This window comes from Empidonax traillii, unplaced genomic scaffold (assembly GCF_003031625.1).
Source record: "Empidonax traillii isolate 1590-97213 ecotype Southwest subspecies unplaced genomic scaffold, ASM303162v1 scaffold137:size1056949, whole genome shotgun sequence".
NCBI lineage: Eukaryota > Metazoa > Chordata > Aves > Passeriformes > Tyrannidae > Empidonax > Empidonax traillii.
This window is the reverse complement of record NW_020955330.1, coordinates 425,189-447,543: the sequence shown is the minus strand read 5'-3', so window position 1 is coordinate 447,543 and position 22,355 is coordinate 425,189. Positions and strand designations below refer to the sequence as shown.

The 22,355-nt window shown below is 36.8% G+C and overlaps 1 protein-coding gene and 1 non-coding gene across 6 annotated transcripts in view; both read right to left on the bottom strand.

Moving 5' to 3' along the window:
* Positions 1–22,355, bottom strand: part of MARCH1 (membrane associated ring-CH-type finger 1) — a 232,450-nt gene that overhangs the window by 116,159 nt on the left and 93,936 nt on the right. For 2 of the 5 annotated variants that reach the window (XM_027883937.1, XM_027883940.1), the window contains one exon: positions 12,977–13,185. The exons of the other annotated variants lie outside the window; for them this stretch is intronic. In XM_027883937.1, the coding sequence (XP_027739738.1) occupies positions 12,977–13,075 (99 nt within the window). In that variant the 5' untranslated portion in view covers positions 13,076–13,185. Of the gene's footprint in view, positions 1–12,976; positions 13,186–22,355 lie in introns of those variants that run through there. 5 annotated transcript variants of the gene reach the window in all.
* Positions 18,065–18,137, bottom strand: TRNAD-GUC. Its single transcript has one exon. It is a non-coding gene; the product is annotated as a tRNA-Asp (tRNA).

Below are 22,355 nucleotides of genomic sequence, written 5' to 3'. Positions count from 1 at the left end.
AGTGCAGAATGAAGGCCAGCATTTCGTAATGCGGATTTTGGTGTCGCTAACATTATACCAAATGCAACTGACTTTACGAGGACAGCTGGTAAAAGTTCCCTGTTGCTTCAGGCATAAAATTTTTACTCTGAAATGCCATTTTTCTTCCATTTTCTCCAAAACCAGTGTTTTTACACCAAAAAAAGAAGTAAATTTGCACATTTTTTTGCCCGAGGTTCAAATTTTTCAAAACTTGATTCTCTGTCACTCAAAAGTAAGTACTGTTCAAACAGATCAATGATCACCTTGGAGGTTCTTTTAGCCTACATCTGATAGTCTCAATTTGTTACAATTTCAGAGAAATTTTACCACAGGTAGTGGCATGAGGCATAAAAAAAAAAATAATAAAAAAAAAAATAAAATAGCCCTTTGGGATTAAGATGAAAAACAAGACCCTACAAATTGCTGAAAGAGACAGAAAAACAATCCATATAAAAAAGACCCCTGGCAAAGAACAGAATTAACATTCCTTATAGAACTAATTTTACAAACAAAATGCCTCCTATATACAGCACTCAATAATCAGAAATAATCAAGCCCATTAGATGATGGAAAGATACCAATGATGTAAAACAGCACAAGTCCATAATTTGAAAAAAAAATAAAACCAAACCAACCAAACAAACCAAACAAAAATAACCAAATAAAAAATACACACACACAAAACCAAACAGAAACAAACAAAAATAAAACAAAAACAAAAATCCCCACACACAAAACAAACAAACAAACAAAAAACCAAACCAACAAACAAAAAAGCCCACACCTTTCTAACTTTAGATAGAAAAATAAGAAAATAGAAAAATAGAAAAATAATCAAAAGATTACCCTAGGAAACATGAGAGACTTGGTACCTAAAGAACAAAAACCCAAGTAGGACACAAGCTTGTGCTTCATATCCAACCACCTTCCTGGACAGAAAGAAGACATCAGCCTATCCTCAGCTAAGATTTATTTAGTTGAAATACCAACCAGGACTTTGATTTGGCCAGGAAAAAGATGTCTGATGCCTCAGGAATTTCTTAAATCTCCTTGTCTGAAAGCATCTAGCATCTTATTGAAGCACTCAGCATGCAGTGAGATCAGGTCTCATAGAAAACCAGCAAAAATCAGTGTTTTGTTGCTTCATGAAACAACAAAATTCAAGATTAGGGATTTATATACCTTTTACATATATTTTCATATTTTTATTCATATACCTTTCACCTTGAATGTCAATTGAATGCTCACAATTGTTTCCTACTGGGATTTCTATTTGCATGTTCTTCTTACATCTTTCCCTAATAAAATGGTTAAAAAATCAAAAGCATCTGCTAAGAGGTAAATGTTTCTTGAAATACTCTTCTAGATTGCACAAAGCTTCTACACTGCACTTAGATGAGCCTGTGAATGTAGAATCTCTTAGATGAGTAGTGTCCTAAAAGCTTAAAGTGTTGTTTTGTGGCTAGGGTTGTTCTGAAACGTAGACCCAGAGTCACCGGGTCTCTGATAGGGAAGGGCTTACAGCGATGCCACCACGGACAAGCACAGAGCCAAGTCGTCACCTTATAGACTACAAGCAGGGTCTTAAAGCATGGACCCCAAACTGGCCAGGTTGTGAACACTTTCAGAGTCTGAGAATCCCTTGAATTCAGAGAGAACAGGTAGCAGAGCTAGAAAGCCCCAAACCCTCTATCTGTTCTCCATGATACTTACTTGTTTAAATTATTCCAGCTTTCAACATTCCTAAGAGGAAATCTGGAAGCAGGAAAAATTAGCAGAATCATGGGAAGAAAAGAAAAAGCTTTGTGCTGCAACTCCCTGCAGGTCAGTATAGGATTTACTCATCCCTCATAAATCAGATTGCAACCTCCCTCAGAGTTTCATGGAGTTTTCAGGAAGTGTCTTCTGCACATACTAAGTTGCAATCTTTTAATCTTCTTAATAAATAACTATTTTAAGATTTTTAAAAAGTGCTTATATTTAAAAAAAGGCTAATTACTCAGACAAGATATTGAACATAGCTCCAGCAGTCAATCTAGACTAGTAAAAGACAGTACAATTAACAACTAAGAAGCCCCCATCACATAGAGTAATATGCAAAGCAAATAATAAAAGGGGTTTTTTTCTTCTGCATCATGGGAAGGCCAGTGAGTTTGTTTCTATAAATTATATCTGAAACAGTAGATCAGCATTAAAAATCTTAGCAGCTATCCAGTTATAGTTAAAACCAAAGAAATACCTTTTAGTTTTTCTCTCATTAAACTGAAGTAGCATAAAATTGGGAATAGGTATTTGCACTACAAATGTGAGAACGCAGGCATGCTATTATATCACATAATGCCACTTAAACTTATGTGACATATAATATTACACTATTATTTTCAATGTCACCAAAATCTTGGTTATCAGTAATGTAAGGAGATATAAAACTTATTTTGCAGTCTAAACGTCTGACTTAAAGGCTAGGTATACTTTGACTAATAACTTCATAGAAGAGCTAGAACATCAGCAGGGTTTGCTTCTTTTTATTTTGAACAGAGTAATACTTCACTACTAGGAGAAGTAGAAGTACAGTATATTTGTTTCTTCAGTGTTCCACCCTTCCAATTCTACCCAGTGCCAAACATTATTCTCCCAGAAAGTGAATGGCAAATAGAATATGCTTGTGCAGCATACCAGGAAGTATCAAGTCTAAAAGTAGGGCTTCCAAGGAAAAAAACAACTAAGAACAAAAAAGATGTCACACTGAAGAGCTGAGTTAAACTTTAGTCAGACACATTTAACTTGCATTTAACTTATCTGCACATTAAGTTACCATACTGAGACATCTATATGAATTGGGGTAATCATTTTATCAGAAAACATTTTAAGAATCAAAAATCCAATCTTCAGATCTTCACATTTTCCCCTAATTCAGGGAAAAATTAGGTTAACAAAATGCTGTAGGTTAATGACCTTTTTCAGAACAGACACTAAAATGATACCCCCCGAGGTGTTATAGAATAGGTCCATCACTTGTGTATGGCAGCATTTTGAACTGAACTGCAAATAGCAGCAAAAGAGTAGCTATTCCCAGTTATGTCATAATCTATTTATTTAAGCTTAGCTATTTGACAATAATGGTTACATTAGCTTCAGAGAGAAAATTGATTCTGTCACATTTCTCCTGTAACACCCAGACAGCAGCAATTCAGAGCTAGGGAGTTCTATATAAGGATCTTGATTTAACTCAAAATCTTCTGTCCAGGTTGGCTGGTGGCAGATACTGAGACTATGATGCCTCTACAAGTAAAGACTGCAATGTTCATTCTTAGGTCGTGTTATTAAGCAAGAATGCCAAATTTCTCTTAGAAGCCACTGTCTGGCAATTACAATTGCAGAGAAAAAGCTTGATAACACAATCTGCAAAAATATGCAAAGCACATTCTGAATGGTTTGACTTTTTTTTCAGTTTGAAATGTTTTGAAGCAGGCAATTCTGAATGACAACCTTGGAGCCCATCATTTTTTATACGGTGATTCTTTTTAACGCCTTGTACATTTGGCATTGCATTATCCTGACCAGTCTACCAAGTTTTTAATTTTATCAGAAATTAATACTGTGAGCCTTATTGGAAAACCAGAACCTTGAAATAATTTATGAAATATTAAACTGTCCTTCCACCTGTCTGCTAAAACACAGAAGAGCAGTAACATGATTTATGGTCACATAAATCATACAAAATAAAGACTGCATTATTGAAGAAAAAAATCCTCAAACACTCATACAATCAAAAAGGCACCACAAATTTCAAGAACGAGAAGCTATATCCTGGAGGCCACAAATACCAAGTGATATGTTATTTACAATTCAACAGCTCTGCATCAAATTCTACTATTATTCTTCCAAATCTTCTAACTTATGATTTTTAGTTCTTATGAGTTAATATTCAAAAATTTTAAATGGACAATGAAAAAAGTTGTCCAAGTTCTCAACCACACTCAACACAACCAAGAGGTAAGTGATTAACATTTGTATTTTAAAGAAAGCTTAAAATGGCAAAAAACCAAGGAGCCTTCACACGAGAAGTTGATCCAAGCTGCACCGTATGCACAGAACTTTCATGATTAGGTGGAAACAGTAAAAGCTGAAGGGTTTATTGTTCCCATGGCAACTTTTTACCTACAGGATCCACCTACAGGAAACAACACAATACATCACATCCATATCCCTTAGAAAATGGACTTCACTGGGGGATTTCATAATGTTCTGTGAAAGCAGAAGGAACAGTGTCACACTTACTTCAGAAGAGAAAAATGAAGGCGCGGAAAAATACATCTGGAATTAGAACCAAAGTCAGAGCGCTGTGAGGTGCCCATCAAATTTAGACCTTGCTATAATGACTAAAATAACAGCATTTATAGATGATGGAGGAAGGGGGAAGAAATTCAGCTACAAAACTACCATAAAAAATAAGACTATTTTCATGCATTAAATGGTTGTCTATGAATCCTATGAAGAAGACCATCAGCAAACGAACACCCAGTACTTTCACTGTGGCTTGGGAGGGCCAAACCACACTACCTGCAGACAGTGGCTTCTCTGGGGATTCCTCACTAATGAGTCTTGGAACAGATTTCAGGCACAGCACGCGGATAGGGTGAGCTCACAGCGGCAATGCTCTGTGCATGATGTGACCTCCTTTCCTCACTGGAGGAGACTGCAACCGCATCAGAGGGTCTTAACAGCCATTCCAGCTGCTTCCCATCAGTAACAGTGTTACAGCCCTGACACAGGGTTCGGGAAAGCCAATTCACATTCCCACCTGTGCGTCTGATCTCGTATTCAGTTCAAAAGTCCGGAAGTGGTTAGAAAACTGGGAGAGCAGTAAAGCTTTCACAACACTCATGCAATCACTGACCCACACAATTCCAGCACCTTTCACTCTCCCACCGAGCACTGCAGATGGTGTCCTTCCAGGCACACACTCTACAAAGTTACCAAAACAACTCCTCTTTGGGCCGTGTACGCTGCCTAATCACAACCATCTCTAGATGCATCTATCATGTGATACAGCGCACTGAGACATCTTGGTCCCTACTCAACAGCACTGCAGGGTTCATTGCCAAAAAATGGAAACACATCTTCAGAATGTATTTCACAAACAAAATGTGCTATTTTCATGAGAGTTGTCCAGTTAACTATTTGCACTGTAATAATATCTTGCATACCACTGGAGAAGCCAAGCAATTAGAAGCATTTTATTTTTCTCTCAAAGATAGAGAGCGTCTGAAGTAAATGGAAGGAATATAGTCAATGTAACAATAGTAACACAGTATTGCTCTCTGACCCTTACCCACACTTCATTTTGTTCTTGCATCGCGTACTTGATATTTATATCCCATGATGAAATGAAGGTTTCTGATTTCTTGCCCAGAACAATAACGAACAATAAGAGGGTGAAGTGCTAGCTGTATCTTCATCCCCCACAAACCAACAAAGCCAGTGCAACAGGCTACTGCAGTAATGGTACAGTACAGAATGGAAAATTCTCCCTTTAAGCATCTGCAAGTGTGATTTCTAAAGAGGAATGATCACAGTGTGGGTTTTTCTTTTATTTAGCCTGCCGCTAGATGACACATCTCTCTAATAAGACAAACACTTCTTTAAAATCAATAAGACATTACTGTACCTAATTTAAACTTTTCAGCATGATGGTGCTGTAAAATACAGCTTTAATCTCAAATATATCTAGAGAGTAAACTAAAAGGGTTTCCTTCGGATTACATGTCAATGGATCCAGACAATTGCTCCAAAAGATAGTTTTCTTATTATTGACAATAAAATACTCCCAACCTTCTATATTCACATAATCCCATGACTATATAGCTGGACACATTTGGCTAATAACTGAGATAAATGAAGGTATAGGCATCACGGTAATGACTGAAAAGTTTCATTCCACAACACGGATACAGTAGAAGAATATATTCTGATCAAGGGAAATGCTTCCATTGTCTACATAGACTGTTCCTGCTGCCATAATTTTAAAAGATAGCACTGATAGGGAAATGAAGTCATGAGTCTTGTGTATTCAAAGCCAAGAAGAAAAGTTGAAACATCTACTAGCACTTCAAACTAGGCTGAGAACCATTCTCTATCTTCTTATTAAAGTTAAATCATCCCACCCTATAATGTGAAACAGCTGATGTTTAATAACATTAATTAATAACATAGAGATGATGTTTCTAATAACATTAGAAAGAAATCCAAATTAAACGAAATCTGAAGCCTAATATTTTAAACTTAGAGCCATTTTAGAGTAGGAGAGCCAAAATACACACACGAGCCCAAACCTTCAATTTACTGGAACTGGGAATTTCAGAGATAAAAGAAATTATGAGAGCTTTCTTCATGAGACTTGTAGTTAAACTTCAGCAGCATCATAGGACATACACCAGCAGACTGTAAGCATTGCCTACAAACATAAAGAGGTAGAAGGCTACTGAGATATGGAATCTTAAGCTTCAAATCCTTTATCAGTGAAAAGATCAATTTTAAAATCAATACTTGTGTTTGATACATAGTCAATACACAGAAACTCAAATTGGAGAAATATACTTTTACAGACTTCCCATAGAAAACCTGACAAAAATATCATGCACGCCTTTGCATAATCTTATCAGGAAAAGCAGCCTATAAAGAGTTGAATTATCCCAAAGCATGCTAATAAAAGCACAGCAAGCAATCTCTTATTTTCTTATGGGTAGCAATGTTTTTTATTCACAGAAATATTAAAAAGGAACCAGGATCCAAAATTATGAGAAAAAACCTAGCCTGTATTAGGTCACATTTGTCATTTCTCTCACTGTCATGAAATTGTTTGTCATAAGAATCACATGGCAGACTGAAATAATAAAGTTCCCAAACAGAGGCCAGAAGACTTACTGATAAAGAATTTTCCAAATTATCTTAAAGATAACTAAGCAAGCTTCAGTCCAATTTACAGCTGTACTTTGGGAGAACTTCAACCACTCAACACAAAAGCAATATATCACCACAAAAACACATAAAAACTTCACCAGGAAGCAGTGTCTTATAACTGCAGATACAATGGGATTTCCATGCAAACACAGCATAGAAGTCCAAGCCATGGTCATGTCAAGAAAATAACTTCCCTTTTGAGAAATACCAATCCACTGACAATAAACGGGATTAGAGATTTTGTCATAAATTGCATGTGACATCAAGTCCAGGATGAGCTTTAAATTAAAAAAAAAAAAACTATGAAAGGAGAGCAATACATGCCAGAGTACATCAGTAATCTGATTCGTATGCTAGAGCTTCCCCTCCCCAGTCTCCCATCCCCACACCTCTTGTTGAATAAAAAACTATACTTCCTAAAGAGACTGTAATTGTATGACTCTTTTCAGGCATCTGTCTTTGAAAACAAACATCCTTACTCTTCCTGTAGGAAAAAAATTTAACTTTATTTTAGGTAATAAACTACTGTATCTATTTTTCTATTAAATTATACATAATTTATACCTAAGAAACTTTGAGATTGTAAGATAATCAGCCACAAAACCAAAATCATCTATCTGGCTTATGTATGATTTCATCCATATCCTGCAATTCTAAGACTTTTATTCCTTCCATCACATGCCTTAACCCATTTTATTAGCACTGGTATAAGTGAAATTTTTACATATCAAGACTTATTCTATTTTCACCCTTTGGTAAAGTGATCAAAGCCACTAACATTTTTAACTACACTAAATATTATGCCTCCTTATCTAAAAAAAAAAAAAATAAAATCAAACCAACCCACCGAAAAAGAACCACAACAAAAAACTCCAATACATTGCCTGGCTTAAGGTTGTAAGGCAATAAAACAACATCAACATTAAAATCTTTACCTTTTTTCCTTAATTACAGACATGTTTCAAGTATCAAATATGTCTGTATTTAATTCACAAATGCCATGAAAATCATTTAATAGAAATGTATAAACACTACTTTCTTTGTAACACACAAGGAAGTGTATGCCTTTAAAAGTATTTCATCTATCATTATCTCTATTTAAAATTAAGTAAGGAACAACTGAGATAACATAGGTAAATATAAAGCAATTCCCACCAAGAGCATTTAGCTACTGCTTTCTCCTTTAAAAAACGTCAATATCTCCTAAGCTATTTACAAGCTTTAAGGTAAACCTTAGCAGTAACTCTAGTCTGGCGTTTAAAATAAATGTTAACAGCTACTCTAATGTGGCATTTGAAACACCCATTAGATTTCAGTCTCAATTCTGACTTGAAGATCTGCTTACAAAAAAAAAATGCATGCTCTTCACAATAAATGAGCACACATAATTTTGAGAAACAGACTCTTTTTTTTTTTTTTTTAAGGTACAATCAGTACACCAAACCCACGAAGTTCAAATCTAATTTACCATACTCTCTCCATAAATGTAAAAGTATTTCCCTAGTAACTTTTAAAGCCTCCAAAGTTGCAGGTTTCTTCCTTTCTTGCTGCCTTTGAGATGGCAAAACCTGAAAACACTGCTGAAGAACACACCTACAGGTCCAATATTTCTTTCACAGCACAGAACTGTGCAGTGTGCAGAACTCAATTTCACATCAAAGTACAATAAACACTGGAGTGAGGATTCCTCCTTGCATCTTACTACATTCTATGAAGTTCTGTGAAGGAAACTAATAGCCCTCATCACCTCTGCCAGAACAATGGAATATATTAAGACTACAGAAACCCAGTAGGTGTAAATAAAAAACCATTTACCGGTAACTTATGAGCAAAGAAACAAAACTAAAAATAAAGCAACTATGACATGGCTAAGACATTACTCGTTAATAGTAACTACAGAATATAAAATTTTGCAACATCTTTAGAGTATTTGGTTTGGTTAGGGGGCAACAGAGTAAGACTCATCACTATAATGGGCAAATCATATCACCATTTGAATATGTCCAAAAGCCACACTAAAAAGGCCTTCTTTTTTTCTTTTCTTCTAATGAAAATCTTGTAAGATAACCAAATCAAGACTGAATAATTCGGTCACTGTGTTTTTTATTCAAGTATCTTGTACTCTGAAATTATTACACTCAGATAAACAGATCTAATCATGTAGTGAAAACTGGTTAAGCTGAAGAGGTGTAGTGTCTATAAATTTAGTTTGGTAGCAATGAATATCTTCTTTCCCATATCATGACATCAATTGTTGGCTTTCACCAACCTACACCATTCTGAGTATACAACATTCAAGTTTATCTTTCCACAGTAGTCATGGTAGTTTATCCTATGACCTTTGGAAACTCTTGGTTAGTGTTATGTAGTATTTCTGGCTTACCTTCACTCCCTTGCCCTGTCCAATTTTCTCACTATATGAAATTTTTTTTCTGTACTTAACACACTTGAGAATAATAATCCATGCTCACACATACACAAGCCAATGTAAACAAAGGCTTCTTTATGAACATCATCATGTATGCTCATAAGCAAATAATAAAACTATCAGCCACAGCAGGCATATCATCAGCTTATGTTCTTCAGGAATCATTTACATTTCTTTCTCCTTTTTTATCACAGTGGAGAAAATCAACTAGAAATTCAACTTAACCATTTAAATACTATATACATATAAAATAGGGGTCATATATTAATATAGCCCTGGTCTCAAGGCACTGAAGCCTATGTTGTCAAAAACTATAACTAGATTTGGAGTCCTGATGACATAATTTGATTTAATTCACTCAACAGTTCTATTAGTAAAGTCTTCTGAAAACAGACACCCAAGTGTTTGTCACAGAAACACAATTCCATACTTCACTATAAAGTGATTATATTTCTCAAACATGGAAGAAAGCTGAATTAACTACGGAATAAAAAAAAATAAAGCCCACATCATGTTGCAAATGCACTCTATACTCTATACTTTGGTCTTCGTTTCTGCAACAATCTTTTCCAACTGCATTACTAAAAGAATAAGAAAGATAGCTTGTTCACTTAAATGTTTGAGGTAAAACAAGTAGCGCTAATGACTGTAAAGCTTCCCCAAAAGCAGCGAAACAAACCACCTGCATATGGAAACGTACTGCACAGCTGCTCCATCAGGTTATTCAACACCTAAACATAATCATTGCTTCATTATGGAAAAAACCTATCACTTCTTTAGACTATATTCAAAGGGGCTCTATAGTTAAATCCGATATAAATTCCACGGTTAGCTACAACTTCTGCTAGTTATTTAAACAAATCACTCCAAAATTGTAGAGTTTTTGCTCCCACAAAGAATACTGCATAGAAAGATAGTCTGAGAAAGCTCTAGCTATTATCACCTCTAGTCCTAATATTGGTCAGATATCCTTTATGAGCACTTGTGGCTCCAAACCACTACCACAATTAATATTCTTAATGGTAGACCGATGTTTGGCATCATCTGTAAGTGTGCATGAACACATATTAAAACCTTCAGATAAATCATGTCTATGAGCATCTAAAAATGACAGAAAAGCATTCCAGAATGAGTTGCATCATTAAGAACCTTAGTTGTATATGATTAAGTCAGGTAGATTTATTCACCGTGAACCTGGAAATAGTTCACTGCAGCAAGCTCTGCAATTAGACAGAAGATGAACCCTTCATAAATTTTAATGCTGTTGTATGGACATCACATAAAATTCTTTGGCAGTAACAGAATTTGGCATACAATCCTAACAATTGTTATCCTAGCAACTGGAAGACCTTTCAGACATTTCCTTTGTTCCTGTCTTCCTGAACCAGCCTGATGCTCTCAGCTAGAGGCCCATTTAACTACTTTATTTAGCTTTCACCTCAGAAGACTAGCTAACAGAAAGGCAGAGGAAGCAGGTACTGGCAGAAACAATAGCAGTGGATACCATGAACCCAGAAGACCCTCACCAACAGAGATACAAACACTGAGTACCAGCAAGGAAGTTTCCCTTTGTGAGGATCATGCTGTGCAGGATTTGCTGGGATAAAAGACGATCTACATAAGCCTGAGCAATCTCGATCTAGCCAATAAAAAGGCTGATTAACTACTCCCACACTACATCCATAAAACCAACCTGAACATCATAATTTACATAAACTGCAGATATTATGTGAAAAACATTAGTCTCTACCACTTGATCTACAATCTCTATCAACAGCACTAGGGAGTTTTTCCACTGTGTAAGTTCCAGCCTTAAGGGGTGAGCAGATATTCAAGTATGATCAGGCTCTGCCCAGTGGAGACCAGTTTGGCAATGAGTACCATGTACTTGAAGTTTGGCTGTGAGTCTTTTAGGTTGGTGTTTGGTACTTTTTATATTAATTTTAGAAGAGAACTTTCATGAACTTCATTATCCATACCATTTTAATAATTTCTGGTATATGACTTCCACAACACTATTGACACTGGCGTCTTGCTGAAATGATGCAACCCAGCCCCCATAGGAAAAAAAGAAACAGAAAAGTGCATGAGATGATTCTTACAATTCAGAAGCTCCACACTTCCCCCACCCCTATAAATGAACTACCACACTTATTTGAACCCTGTTTGAATGTTGCATGTATTCTTCAGTTAACTCTAATGATCAAATTAAAACAAGAATACCAGAGAGCAATTTTAAGCCAAGTAACATTTTATTTCTTCTTTTCACACCCTGAATCTTAATACTGTTTCTACCTGAACTTTCATCTTTAACCAGTCAACCGAAGAATGAAAAAAAAGGAGAAATTTTCCATTTCAGGACACAAATCTCAAAATATTAGAAACTCTGATGATAGTGCTACCAGTAAACAACTGGAGACTACTTCAAAGGAAGGATGCTGCTTATACAGAAGTGTTCAAACAAAAAACAGAATAATCCTATTCAGTGAACTTTTTATAGCCAAGTGTTGTGCAAAAAAATTAAATTAAAAAAAAACCAAGACCCAATACTTTTCCACAAACACAGACCTGTTACGAACATCAACCATCTGTTGAACTTAACAATTTCCTGCAAACTATGCCACGCAACCCACAAAGACTCCTCCTCTCAGGGATGCAGTTTGTCACAGTCTCTCAAACAATACTTAAAAGACATCATGTTTGTTTTCCCAATAGTTCCTTGTTTTCCATACAGTAAGAGGAAAAGAAAAACAGAGAGACAAGAAATATGTCTGTAAAAAGCAGATGTCTATGTTACATACATTTACTGCTATATCTATAAACAGACTACTTATGTTTTGGGATTGGAAGGGATGTCTTTTTTTTTTTTTTTGGTCTAAACAACGCATGTTTAATCTATACATAGCAAAAGAGATTCCTACAGGTAGATAAAAATATGACTAAAATTACACAGATTTTTTGTACTAATCACTGATATAATACCAATCTACAGTTTCTTCTTAACTGAGACACAACAGGATATGATATTTACTGATGAAACAACACTTTTGTATGTTTATGAATCAAAGAAAGTCAGTCAAGGGATAAAAAAACTAAACACTGATGCCTTTAAAAAGACTAAGTTATAGGCTCATGCCTTTGTTTCCTATGAATAACACGTGTATTAGAAAGACAAGCTTTAGAATGGTATTTTTGTTGTTTTTAAACAGAGATAGGAATTGTACTAAAACTACATTTCCATCCAACTTGTTATAAAGAAACTGCTACTTTACAGCTTATAGTGACTGTCAGTACTAGCAGGCTGCAAGCATTTAAAGGAAAATGTTAGAACTCCCTAATCCAGCTTGCAACTTCCTTCACTTATTTATTTTGGTTTTATAACAGGCTCCTTTTTTTCTGGAATGTTGACATGCTGCTATCACAGAACCTCGCTGCAGCGTGCTAAAGCTGCACCCATGAGTACTGTGCAATGCTCCATCACACTGCATCCTGCTGAGCGGCCAAACCCACTGGCTACCAAAGGCAGACTTGTCCTACCGTAGCAAATCGAAACCTTCCTCTTACCTCAACTTCCTTGTTCTTCTCTTTGTTTGTGCCCATTGAACTTCTCCCATTGCTGGCAGTCTCCCGTGCTGGAACTACAGAAATCTGCTGGAGGGGCATTTTTACAGTGCTGCAGGTTGCCAGTACCTGTTTGGATGCCTTAAATCTTCACTCCCCCCGAGTAGCCCACCTGTATAATTGTTCATATCCTTTCTTTGCCAAGCTCAGCTCTAAACAAAAAGGGGAAAATATTATTTGAGAAATGGTGTAGCATATGCCAGGGTCTTCCATCGAAAGAAAAAGAAACAAAAAGCAAAGCAGAGCAGATTGCAAACACAAACGAGACACAGCAAACAAAGAAGTAAGGCACAACAATCCAGAGAGTTTCACACGCTTAGAGTGATGGGTTGCTGCAAGTCTTGTCCCTAGAGCACCCCCTCACACCACTATCCCCCAAAAGCACTGTGGGAGACAATTCAATTTCTGTGTTACCTAATAACTGTCATGGAAACCAAGGAAACCCGGGTCTCGCAGGCCTTTATTAGCAATCGCTTCCCACTAACGGCACAGGCTCCCACATTTGCAGCAGCTGCCACTTCTGCTTTTGTTTCCCATCCGATTCCACAGGAGTGCACTAAGCACCCCCAGACACTGCCTCGTGCTGACTAGGTACAGCAGCAGAAGGCTGAAAAGCTTAGTGTCCTATTTTGGAGCCAAAATCTCCTCCTTTAAAAGCACAGGATAGCTTGCTGTGTCCTTCATGCGTCTACAATAATCTGCTTAGGTCAAAGGATCTGCCTTGAAGTGAATAGCAGCGGTGAGCAAATGAGGTGTAAAAAGGAAGACAAGACTGGGAGAGATTGCAAATGTGCCTTTCTGAGGCTGATAGTAAAACGTTAACCCTTTGCTGCACTTGTCTTTTGCCGAGACATCACCAGAAGCCAGCTCAGCAGGGCAAGCCAAAGGCAGACACACACGTGCCTTTAGAGCACTCACACACACTCTGAGAAAGTCATTTACATGAGCTTCTCCCTCCCAACAGCTTCAGTTCTCTCAGTCAACAAGAAGGAGAACACCCAAAAAAGCTGTTTCAGCATCTCCCCTCCCCTTAAAATGCAAAATAATAGAAGAATGGCCCAGGCTGGATATGAAGAAAGGAAGTGGATATGAAGAAAGGAAACTCTTAACATTTATACTTCTTAAAAAAATTTATTATTCTTGACAAGTGTTGGAAATGTCAGCAAAACTAATTTTGATTAAAAATAGTAAAGAAATTATTACATTAGAAGTCAGATTCTTAGCACTGTATAAATAACACAGGAATGAAAGGGGGGGAAAAAAAAACAGAGCAAACACCAACTTTTTAATATGCCAATTAAAGAAAAAAAAATGTTAGCCAAGCCTTGATTTAAATAATTTCTAGCTGTACACAGTGGCACTTGGAATTCTCAGAAGAAATAATAGCATTATATACAGTCTGGATTCTCTGATGAAGACATGTGGGGAGGATTTAAAATACTGTTGATTCACTACTCCACTACTTTAGTTACTGTTTCTCAGTCTAAGTTAATAGAGCTTATAAGGGACTAGCCTGAGATAAATTGGGATCTGGCTCATGCTGTCATCTCAGTTTTACATCACCAGTCTAAACTAAGGTATATTGACACGTTGTAATATAAGAGTTTATCAAATGCATTGACATAATCTGTACTAGGAGTTTACAGACACTGCAAGACATGTATTTCTGAAGATTTTTATATTTATATATTTAAATTATAAATATTCTATATATCCATAGTCGTGGAATAGATTTACAAAAAATAAAATTAGTCTATTGCCATTTATACAGTCCCTTTACATATTTTTAGTTGTATTTTACATTCTTACTTTATTTTTAATCTCCTATATTTCAAAACTAGTTTGAATGTAAGTTTAAATAGGTTCCAATGTATACAGGGATATTTTTCTGAATTTTGAATATAAATAAAGAAAAAAAGACAAGTTCCAACTCTACCAAGACAGTAGAAAGTCAAAAATTTATTCCAGAAGTATTCAAAGACAAGAAATGTCATATAACAGGCACGTCAAGTCTAACTGTTAAGTTTGACTATAATGTTCCTTTTCAGTTTACAGAAAGTTTTAAAGCTCTGGAAAAATTCTTTTCCTTCCTCTGAGGCACAACCACATTAACAATTTCTAAGCCTGGCTCTGCTTTGTCATGATAATCACTCACCTCTTTGACAAAATCATTGATAGAAAAGTAGTGAGTTTGTGGTGTTAAAACAGAACTTTCCTTTATATGGGCTTTCATGTCTAGTTAAGCTTAAAAAAAATCAACCTGCCTTTTGATACTGGGCCAATAAATCATATGAACTTGAGATTTAAATCAGAGATTTCTAGGTTAACCAGTAATCTCTTTAATCCCATCTATGTCTGTTTTAGGCAGAATAAAGACCTTAAAGGGTGTGATGTGCTTAGTTCTTTTCAAAATTCTGAAGTCTTGTGGCCCCTCTTTTCCCTCCAGAGTGAACCTACAACGTTAATATATAACAAAAATAAAAAAAAACCTAGTCCAAAACAAGGGCTATATTCTAAGATTAAGGAGGTCCATGCTCACATTCTGCTTGACTGTTTCACTAATTACATTTCTTCACCGCGTGGAGACTTTAAATCAGTATGCTATTGCCTTCACAGTACATACGATGCACATGGCTCCTCTTAGTCAGAATGCTAAAACAAGTGGCAAAACCAACCAAGTCTCATACTGCTATATCTAGAAGTACAGAGATCAGCACTGCTTCATGGTAAAGAAGCTACTAGAAAACACGGGACGCTTCCAAATGCACACTGTAAAAGTCAGTGGCAGAGGTGCAGTTGGGATCATTTTTCACTAAACTTCAATTTCGCATCTCTGCTTTTTCACCTTTACTATGATAGAATTATAAAGTGTAAAAACTTTTGCATAGGTGTTAATACACCCACGATCTCGGAACAGCAGTACAATAGCAGAGCACATCTTGAAGAAACGACAAAACAATTGATTTCAAATTACAATGTGTTTTTAGCTCCCAGAGTCCCAGCATACTTCAAAGTGATATTATATGTACACACACAACCCTCTTTGTTAGAAAATATATCTATTTCCGCTCATTCCCCATGGTGATCAGCCTGTGGTGTTCTATTTTAAGAATGCTAACTTTGGCAAACATACCACCTAAAGAGCCCTAATTTCAGTGCCATGCCTCACCTGAAGGACAGCATGACAGCTGCTCAGTGAAGTATGAAGTTGCCTTGCAAAGCAGCATGATTGGGTTTTAGTCTCAAGAAGACACCAACAACATAAGAGAACTGGTCATCTAGAGCAGGTGAAAATGACATTGTCAGAGAAGAGATCTATTGTTAGGTGTGCATTAATAACTGATTTACATTTTGAAATATAATTCACAGTTCTTGAAGTAAGTAACTACAGAAGAGAGAAATGTCACCTCTCCTTCCTCTTGCTGATGGTTTGAAACCCTGCTAATCCCAGCTCAGATAAGCCAAGAGATCCAACTTCCTTTTTAGTCACCCAATACACTCCCTTCAGTACACACTTTGTGAACTCTCAGATCCTGGTGACCATGAAGGAAACCCAGACAAAAGGAGCCATTTCCTGGTGTTTCACAGTGTAGGTCTGCTCCCTAGCTGTAGACCACCACATATGTTTCTGCTCTTGCCAGCAACACACGCAACCTCTTCACCTATTCGATTTACCCACGGCTCTGAGGGTACTATACCCTCTCTCACACTCAGGACACATGCATTCCCTGAACAAACCATCCCCAGAAGCATTGCCATAAGAATCTGACAACAAAAAAGGATAAGAATTTTAACCCTATATACACACACAACGTTTTCAGTTTAATGTAATAAGGAACACATTATCTTCTCACCATACCCATTTACACAAGACTACCGCATCAAACTAAGAAGAGAACCTGATCAGCTATGGTCAAGGGTTCAACCATGGTGATGCAAGTGTCAGTGAGAGAACGAAAAACAGCAACAAACCCCCTTTTTTTAACACAGTTACAGGGAAACAATGTACTAGTGTACTGCCAGTTCACTGGCAGCTTATATGTAAGATCTCTGTCTTGTTGCCATCACTTACAGAGTCTCAAATTTTTACAAGATTCTTTAATTGAAAAAAAAACATAATAAGTTTACCTCCACAAATACCACTTTCAGAAACAGGTAATTCTAATTCTTTTTTGCTCACATAAAATGGTCTTTATATAAGATGTACCGTACCTATCATATTATATTTCAGCCAAAAGCTATATTGTATTTTAAAAAAAAATCATTGTGGACATAATACACTTACAAGTTGGTAGTTTGGACTTCACATTATTTGTCAAAAAGATATACTGGCTATGAATACACAATATATAAAAGGCTACAGACATATAGTCTATACTTCTGAGATTTAGGAATGAGTTTCACTGTCCTCAAAAACTAAACAGAAAAGCTACAAACACTGTATATACTACGCTCCTTTTACCATCTAACAGGGATAGCTTGTCTTATAATCATACCTTAGGTACAAAGAAGAAAGTCTGAAATGACAGCAGCTGTGGAAGTAGATGCATCCTAGATAAAGATCAATCAGGATGAAGGACAGTCACTTTAAATAGCAGAAGCTCCTAACACTTAAATTAAAAGTGCAGCTAGTAGTAGTCTAATGCAGACCAAACAGGACTGATATAAAGTAATCCCCTGGGTTTCCACAGCATCCTGAAGTTACATGACACTAGAATCAAATGAAGTTTTCAGAAAAATGAAAAATTCCTTTAGATCTTTTCCCATCCTTTAAGGCTACTGCAGTACCAAGTTAGTCATGGAATTATAATGGCCAGTCTTCATGAACAAAGATCCGGGGAAGGTCTTTACACCTTCCAGCCTGCGCATTGGATTTTTTAGGTGAGACACAGTGTGCGCGGAACTGAGCCCACCCTTTAATCCTGAGGTTCATCTGCCGGGGCTAAGCGAGCTTGGACGGTGGCAGCGAGGTCCTCAGGATGTAGATGGATTGCCTTACAGGGCTAACGAGCTCCATCTGCCCAGGGAAGTGGCCCTGACCGGGAATCGAACCCGGGCCTCGGCGGTGACAGCGCCGCGTCCTTAACCACTAGACCACCAGGGGCTCCCCTAGTCATGGAATTAGAGCAGATATGAAAGACATCTTTAGCCAAACACAAATATCCTAAAGCAGCAGATTTCAGATATCTTTTCCTCTGAATGGAAAACCTGTTGTTCTCTGCCATCTGGACAAGTGTGTCCTAAACGCTGTTCTGCACTGTGGGCTGGCTTGAAATGAAGGCGCCTCAGGAATGCAAGAGTTTTCAATAGAACTCATATTCAAGAAAATCCTCATCAAAAGCAAAATTTAAAAGTTATTTTAAAAACATGAACAGATTTTGCAGTCTTCACAAATTAGAATGAATGGCTGTGAGATGTCATCATATCAGAAGTCACTTTTTAAATACTACATGGAGTTGGTATAAACTCGAATGTTATCATCATGTTACTAAATCCTCGGGAAAGTTTCGGTGGCTTTTTCCTTTACCTCCTTCAGCATCACAATTGACTGAAGTGCTGAGAAGTACCACATAACATAAAACAGCATGTTACAGCAGTATAGGAGTATTAAAGGTATTAATAATCAACTCAAAGTTTAAAACTAATGTCTTTGGATATTTTTCTATGTTGGTATTCGCAGGATATTGTACAGTATTACACATCCTTTAATCAAAAGCATTACTAAGCACAGGTTGTCTTCTCCTCCACTGAGAAGCTAAAGCAGAAGTCGGTGCAAACATGGAAGAATCTATTTGCCACTTTTATATTCTGTGCAGATATACTGCCTGAGTAGAACAGCTTAGAACATTTTTAGAACATCGGAAAAGCCAAGGTCATGGCAGGGTACAAGTCAAAAAGCAAGTTAAAAAATCAAAACCTAATAGCTGAGATCGAATTAAAATATGACTAGTATCTCAAATAAAAGTTTAACTGGCCAAAACGTAGATTTGATAAAAGTGAGATAAGAAATGACAGAATGGTATAAATTGGATAAAATGTTGCCCCAGGCAGTTAAAACAAATTATCTCCATTATCTCCTAGATAACAGAATTAAAACCAATTGATTTTCACTGCCAAATGTAGACTTTCACAGATGCCTCCAACATAGTGTTTGCACTAAGTTTATTTAAATTAAACCAAGCATACTATTCACTTACCACATTACAGTGTCCCCATGAAATAGGGAACAAGAGAAGACTTGCAAAGTTCTACAAACTGCCAGTAACTTGAACAGCCCATTTAGAATTTTTGTTTACTTGGAGCTTTTTTGTTTATAAGCAAAAAAAGGCAATGACCAACTTTTAGGCATAACGGGCAGGGTATGTATTTAGTGAATTTACATTACAAAATAACTGAAATTATCAGTGTCCACTGAAAAAATTATTTATACTGGAGTGACACTTACCTATTCACTACACAGACAGGAATCCTACTATGTTCATTCTAACTTGCAGTACCCAACTTGTGTGTATGCCTACAAGTACTACGAGGTCCTATTACTTCTCTAGTTCAGGTATGATGAACATCTACCTTTGGGATAAACATTAACCTCTCAACCATCAATCTGCTTACAAATGATGCTGACCTTCAGCAATATAAAGGCAGTAATATTTCACAAAATTACACTGTATAAAACTATATTCCTGGGTTTGCATTGGTGGAATTAATCTGCATGCCATGCTGTCTAGCTGCCCATTTCCACCAGCATATGAAATTTAAATGCTGTTGTCCATATGCCTCTTCAGAATAGGGGGTAAATAAAGATACTGCCAGCTCAAATATTATTTCCCACTATTTTTCCCATTAATTCCCACTTCTTAACGACATACATGAAAAAGGTATTTAACAGTTCTCTAACATAACGTGGTTACGAGTCTTTATGACAGAAACATGAAATTTAGCAAGCAGTGGAATCCACCCTCATAGTTTTGTCTTAAATGCCACAAACCTGAATCCATTAATCCTAAGGACTTCCAGTGTTGCTTGGTAAGAATTGGCTCAACTTCTTGGCCAACCTTCAAAGCTGTCATTTAACACTGGAGGACCAGGACACAATGCTGGAAGACTTGTCGAAGTCTTCCAGATGTGAGCATTAGAAACAGGATGAAGTTCAACAATACAAGCAGCAGTTATGACACTGGTAGAACAGGAAAAGGAACTCAGGTAGCAGCCAGGAGCACAGACTGATAGTAAGCATCAGCATATTTCTTTACAAAAGGATGACTGGAAAATGCTAGTTATCATCAGCTGCAAGAACGTAAACACAGTTTCAGAGTCAAGCAAGTTATTTCCAATTCTTCCTAGTCCTGAAGAAAGTACACCAGTAATTTCCTCAAATACTAGACCTTTTACTTCTGAAATTCTGACCATCAACATCAAGATGATGCAGAACTTGAAGACAGTGAGAAACTGTTCTAAAAGACCTGCATAAAAGGAAATTACTTGCTAATTCATTTGCTTCTGTTACTAGCCACATACAATTAGACTGGAAGACCAGGATTGTTTATTTTTAATGCAGATATTCAGGTGCACAGTATTATGCTATGAACTGTGCTCTGGATCATTATTTGACAAAGAAAAAAGACAGATGCACAACTTGTGATCAAAAATAAAAGGTCCATCTGTGTAAATACTGAAAGTCTACAAAGATGTTTGCTAAACATTATTTGTTTTGTGAACCTCAGCTGCCAGGATGTTTAAGGGATATGAAAAAATGCAAGATATTAATTAAAACACGCAAATGAATATTCATTCAAACCACCTCAACTTCCTACAGGTGTCTACTGTTGATTATACTGTATTTTTTTGCCTTTATTTTACACGTCTACATTATAAACTTATAAACATTGTTGATTAGTTCCCTCCTATTTTCATCTGCTGTGTCTCTTTTCTCCTCCTTTCCTTCAGAAACACATAGGTAAAATTTTATCTTTGGCTAAATATTCATATACCAAGAACTATCGCTTCTCTATTCTTTTTAATATTCTATTCTGTAACCAGATTTATTGACAGTACCTTGATAAATTAACTCTTCTATACTGAACTGAGTTTTTAACCTTATGTCCAGTTTGCATTGGCTGTTTTGGTCTGAAACTTCTCCCACTGCTTTAGAGAGAGGACAGTTCACTGCTAGCATGATAAAGGATCCCATTAAATAACAACATGGAGTTAGAAAGGATCTGAGGAAACTAACACTACAGAGATGGAGAATTCATTTTAAATTTGATGGTGGTTTTGACCCACAAATTGCCCCGGCTTCATAATTTTAAGAAAACTATAAAAAGTGAGATGCATCATGCTTCTCTTTAATGCTATGAAATAGCTCAAATGAATTCTGGTACCAAGATTCATTTTAACTCATATTACAGTTCATCCACAGGATTAACACACTTTAAAAACACAAACTTCACATTCTTGAATCATTTGCTTTATAGAAGCACAAAATGTGTAAGGTTGGTAGGGACTGCAGTGGGTTGTCTGGTTCAACCTCCCCGCTCAGTCAGGGTCATCCAGAATGGCGCTGGTAACGTCAGTGTTGTAAGGTTGATCCCTGTAATATGAGAAATTCACTTAAGAGCTGTCCATACTTCCTAATTTTTTCTATGAGGATGTTGTGAAAGATAGTATGAAAAGCCTTGCTGAAGTTGAGGTAGACAATATCCACTGCTCTTCCCTCATCCATCCAGGTAGTTGTTTCATCATATTGGGCACTCACATTGGTCAAGCATAATTTACCTCGAGGGAATCCATGCTGACTTCTGATCACCTTCTTGTCCTGAACGTGGATACAGACGGTCTCCAGAATGAGGTGCTCCATTGCCTTTTCAGGAATTGAGGTGAAGCTGACTGGATAGTAGTTCCTTGAATCTTCCTTCTTGCCCTTTTTGAAGACTGAGGTGACATCTGGTTTCTTCCAGTCCTCAGGCAATTCTCCCAATAACCATGACCCATCAAAGATGATTATGAGCCATCTAGCCATGGTGTCTGCCAGCTCTCTCATGAGGGTCCATGGACTTTTGGATGTCAAGTCTGCCTAGGAGTTCTCTAACCCAATTCTCCTTGACTAAGGAAAAATCTTTCTTCCAACACACCTTTACCCTGGTCTCCTGAGTCAGAGATTCCTGAAGGTTGGTCTTGTCAGTGAAGACTGATGCAAAGGTGGTATTCTGCCATAATCCTGCCTTCTCTGTGTCCTCTGTTACCAGGGTCCCCCCTCCAAGCAGTAAGAGGCCCACATTACTCTTACTTTTCCTTTTGTTACTGATGTATTTGAAGTAGCCCT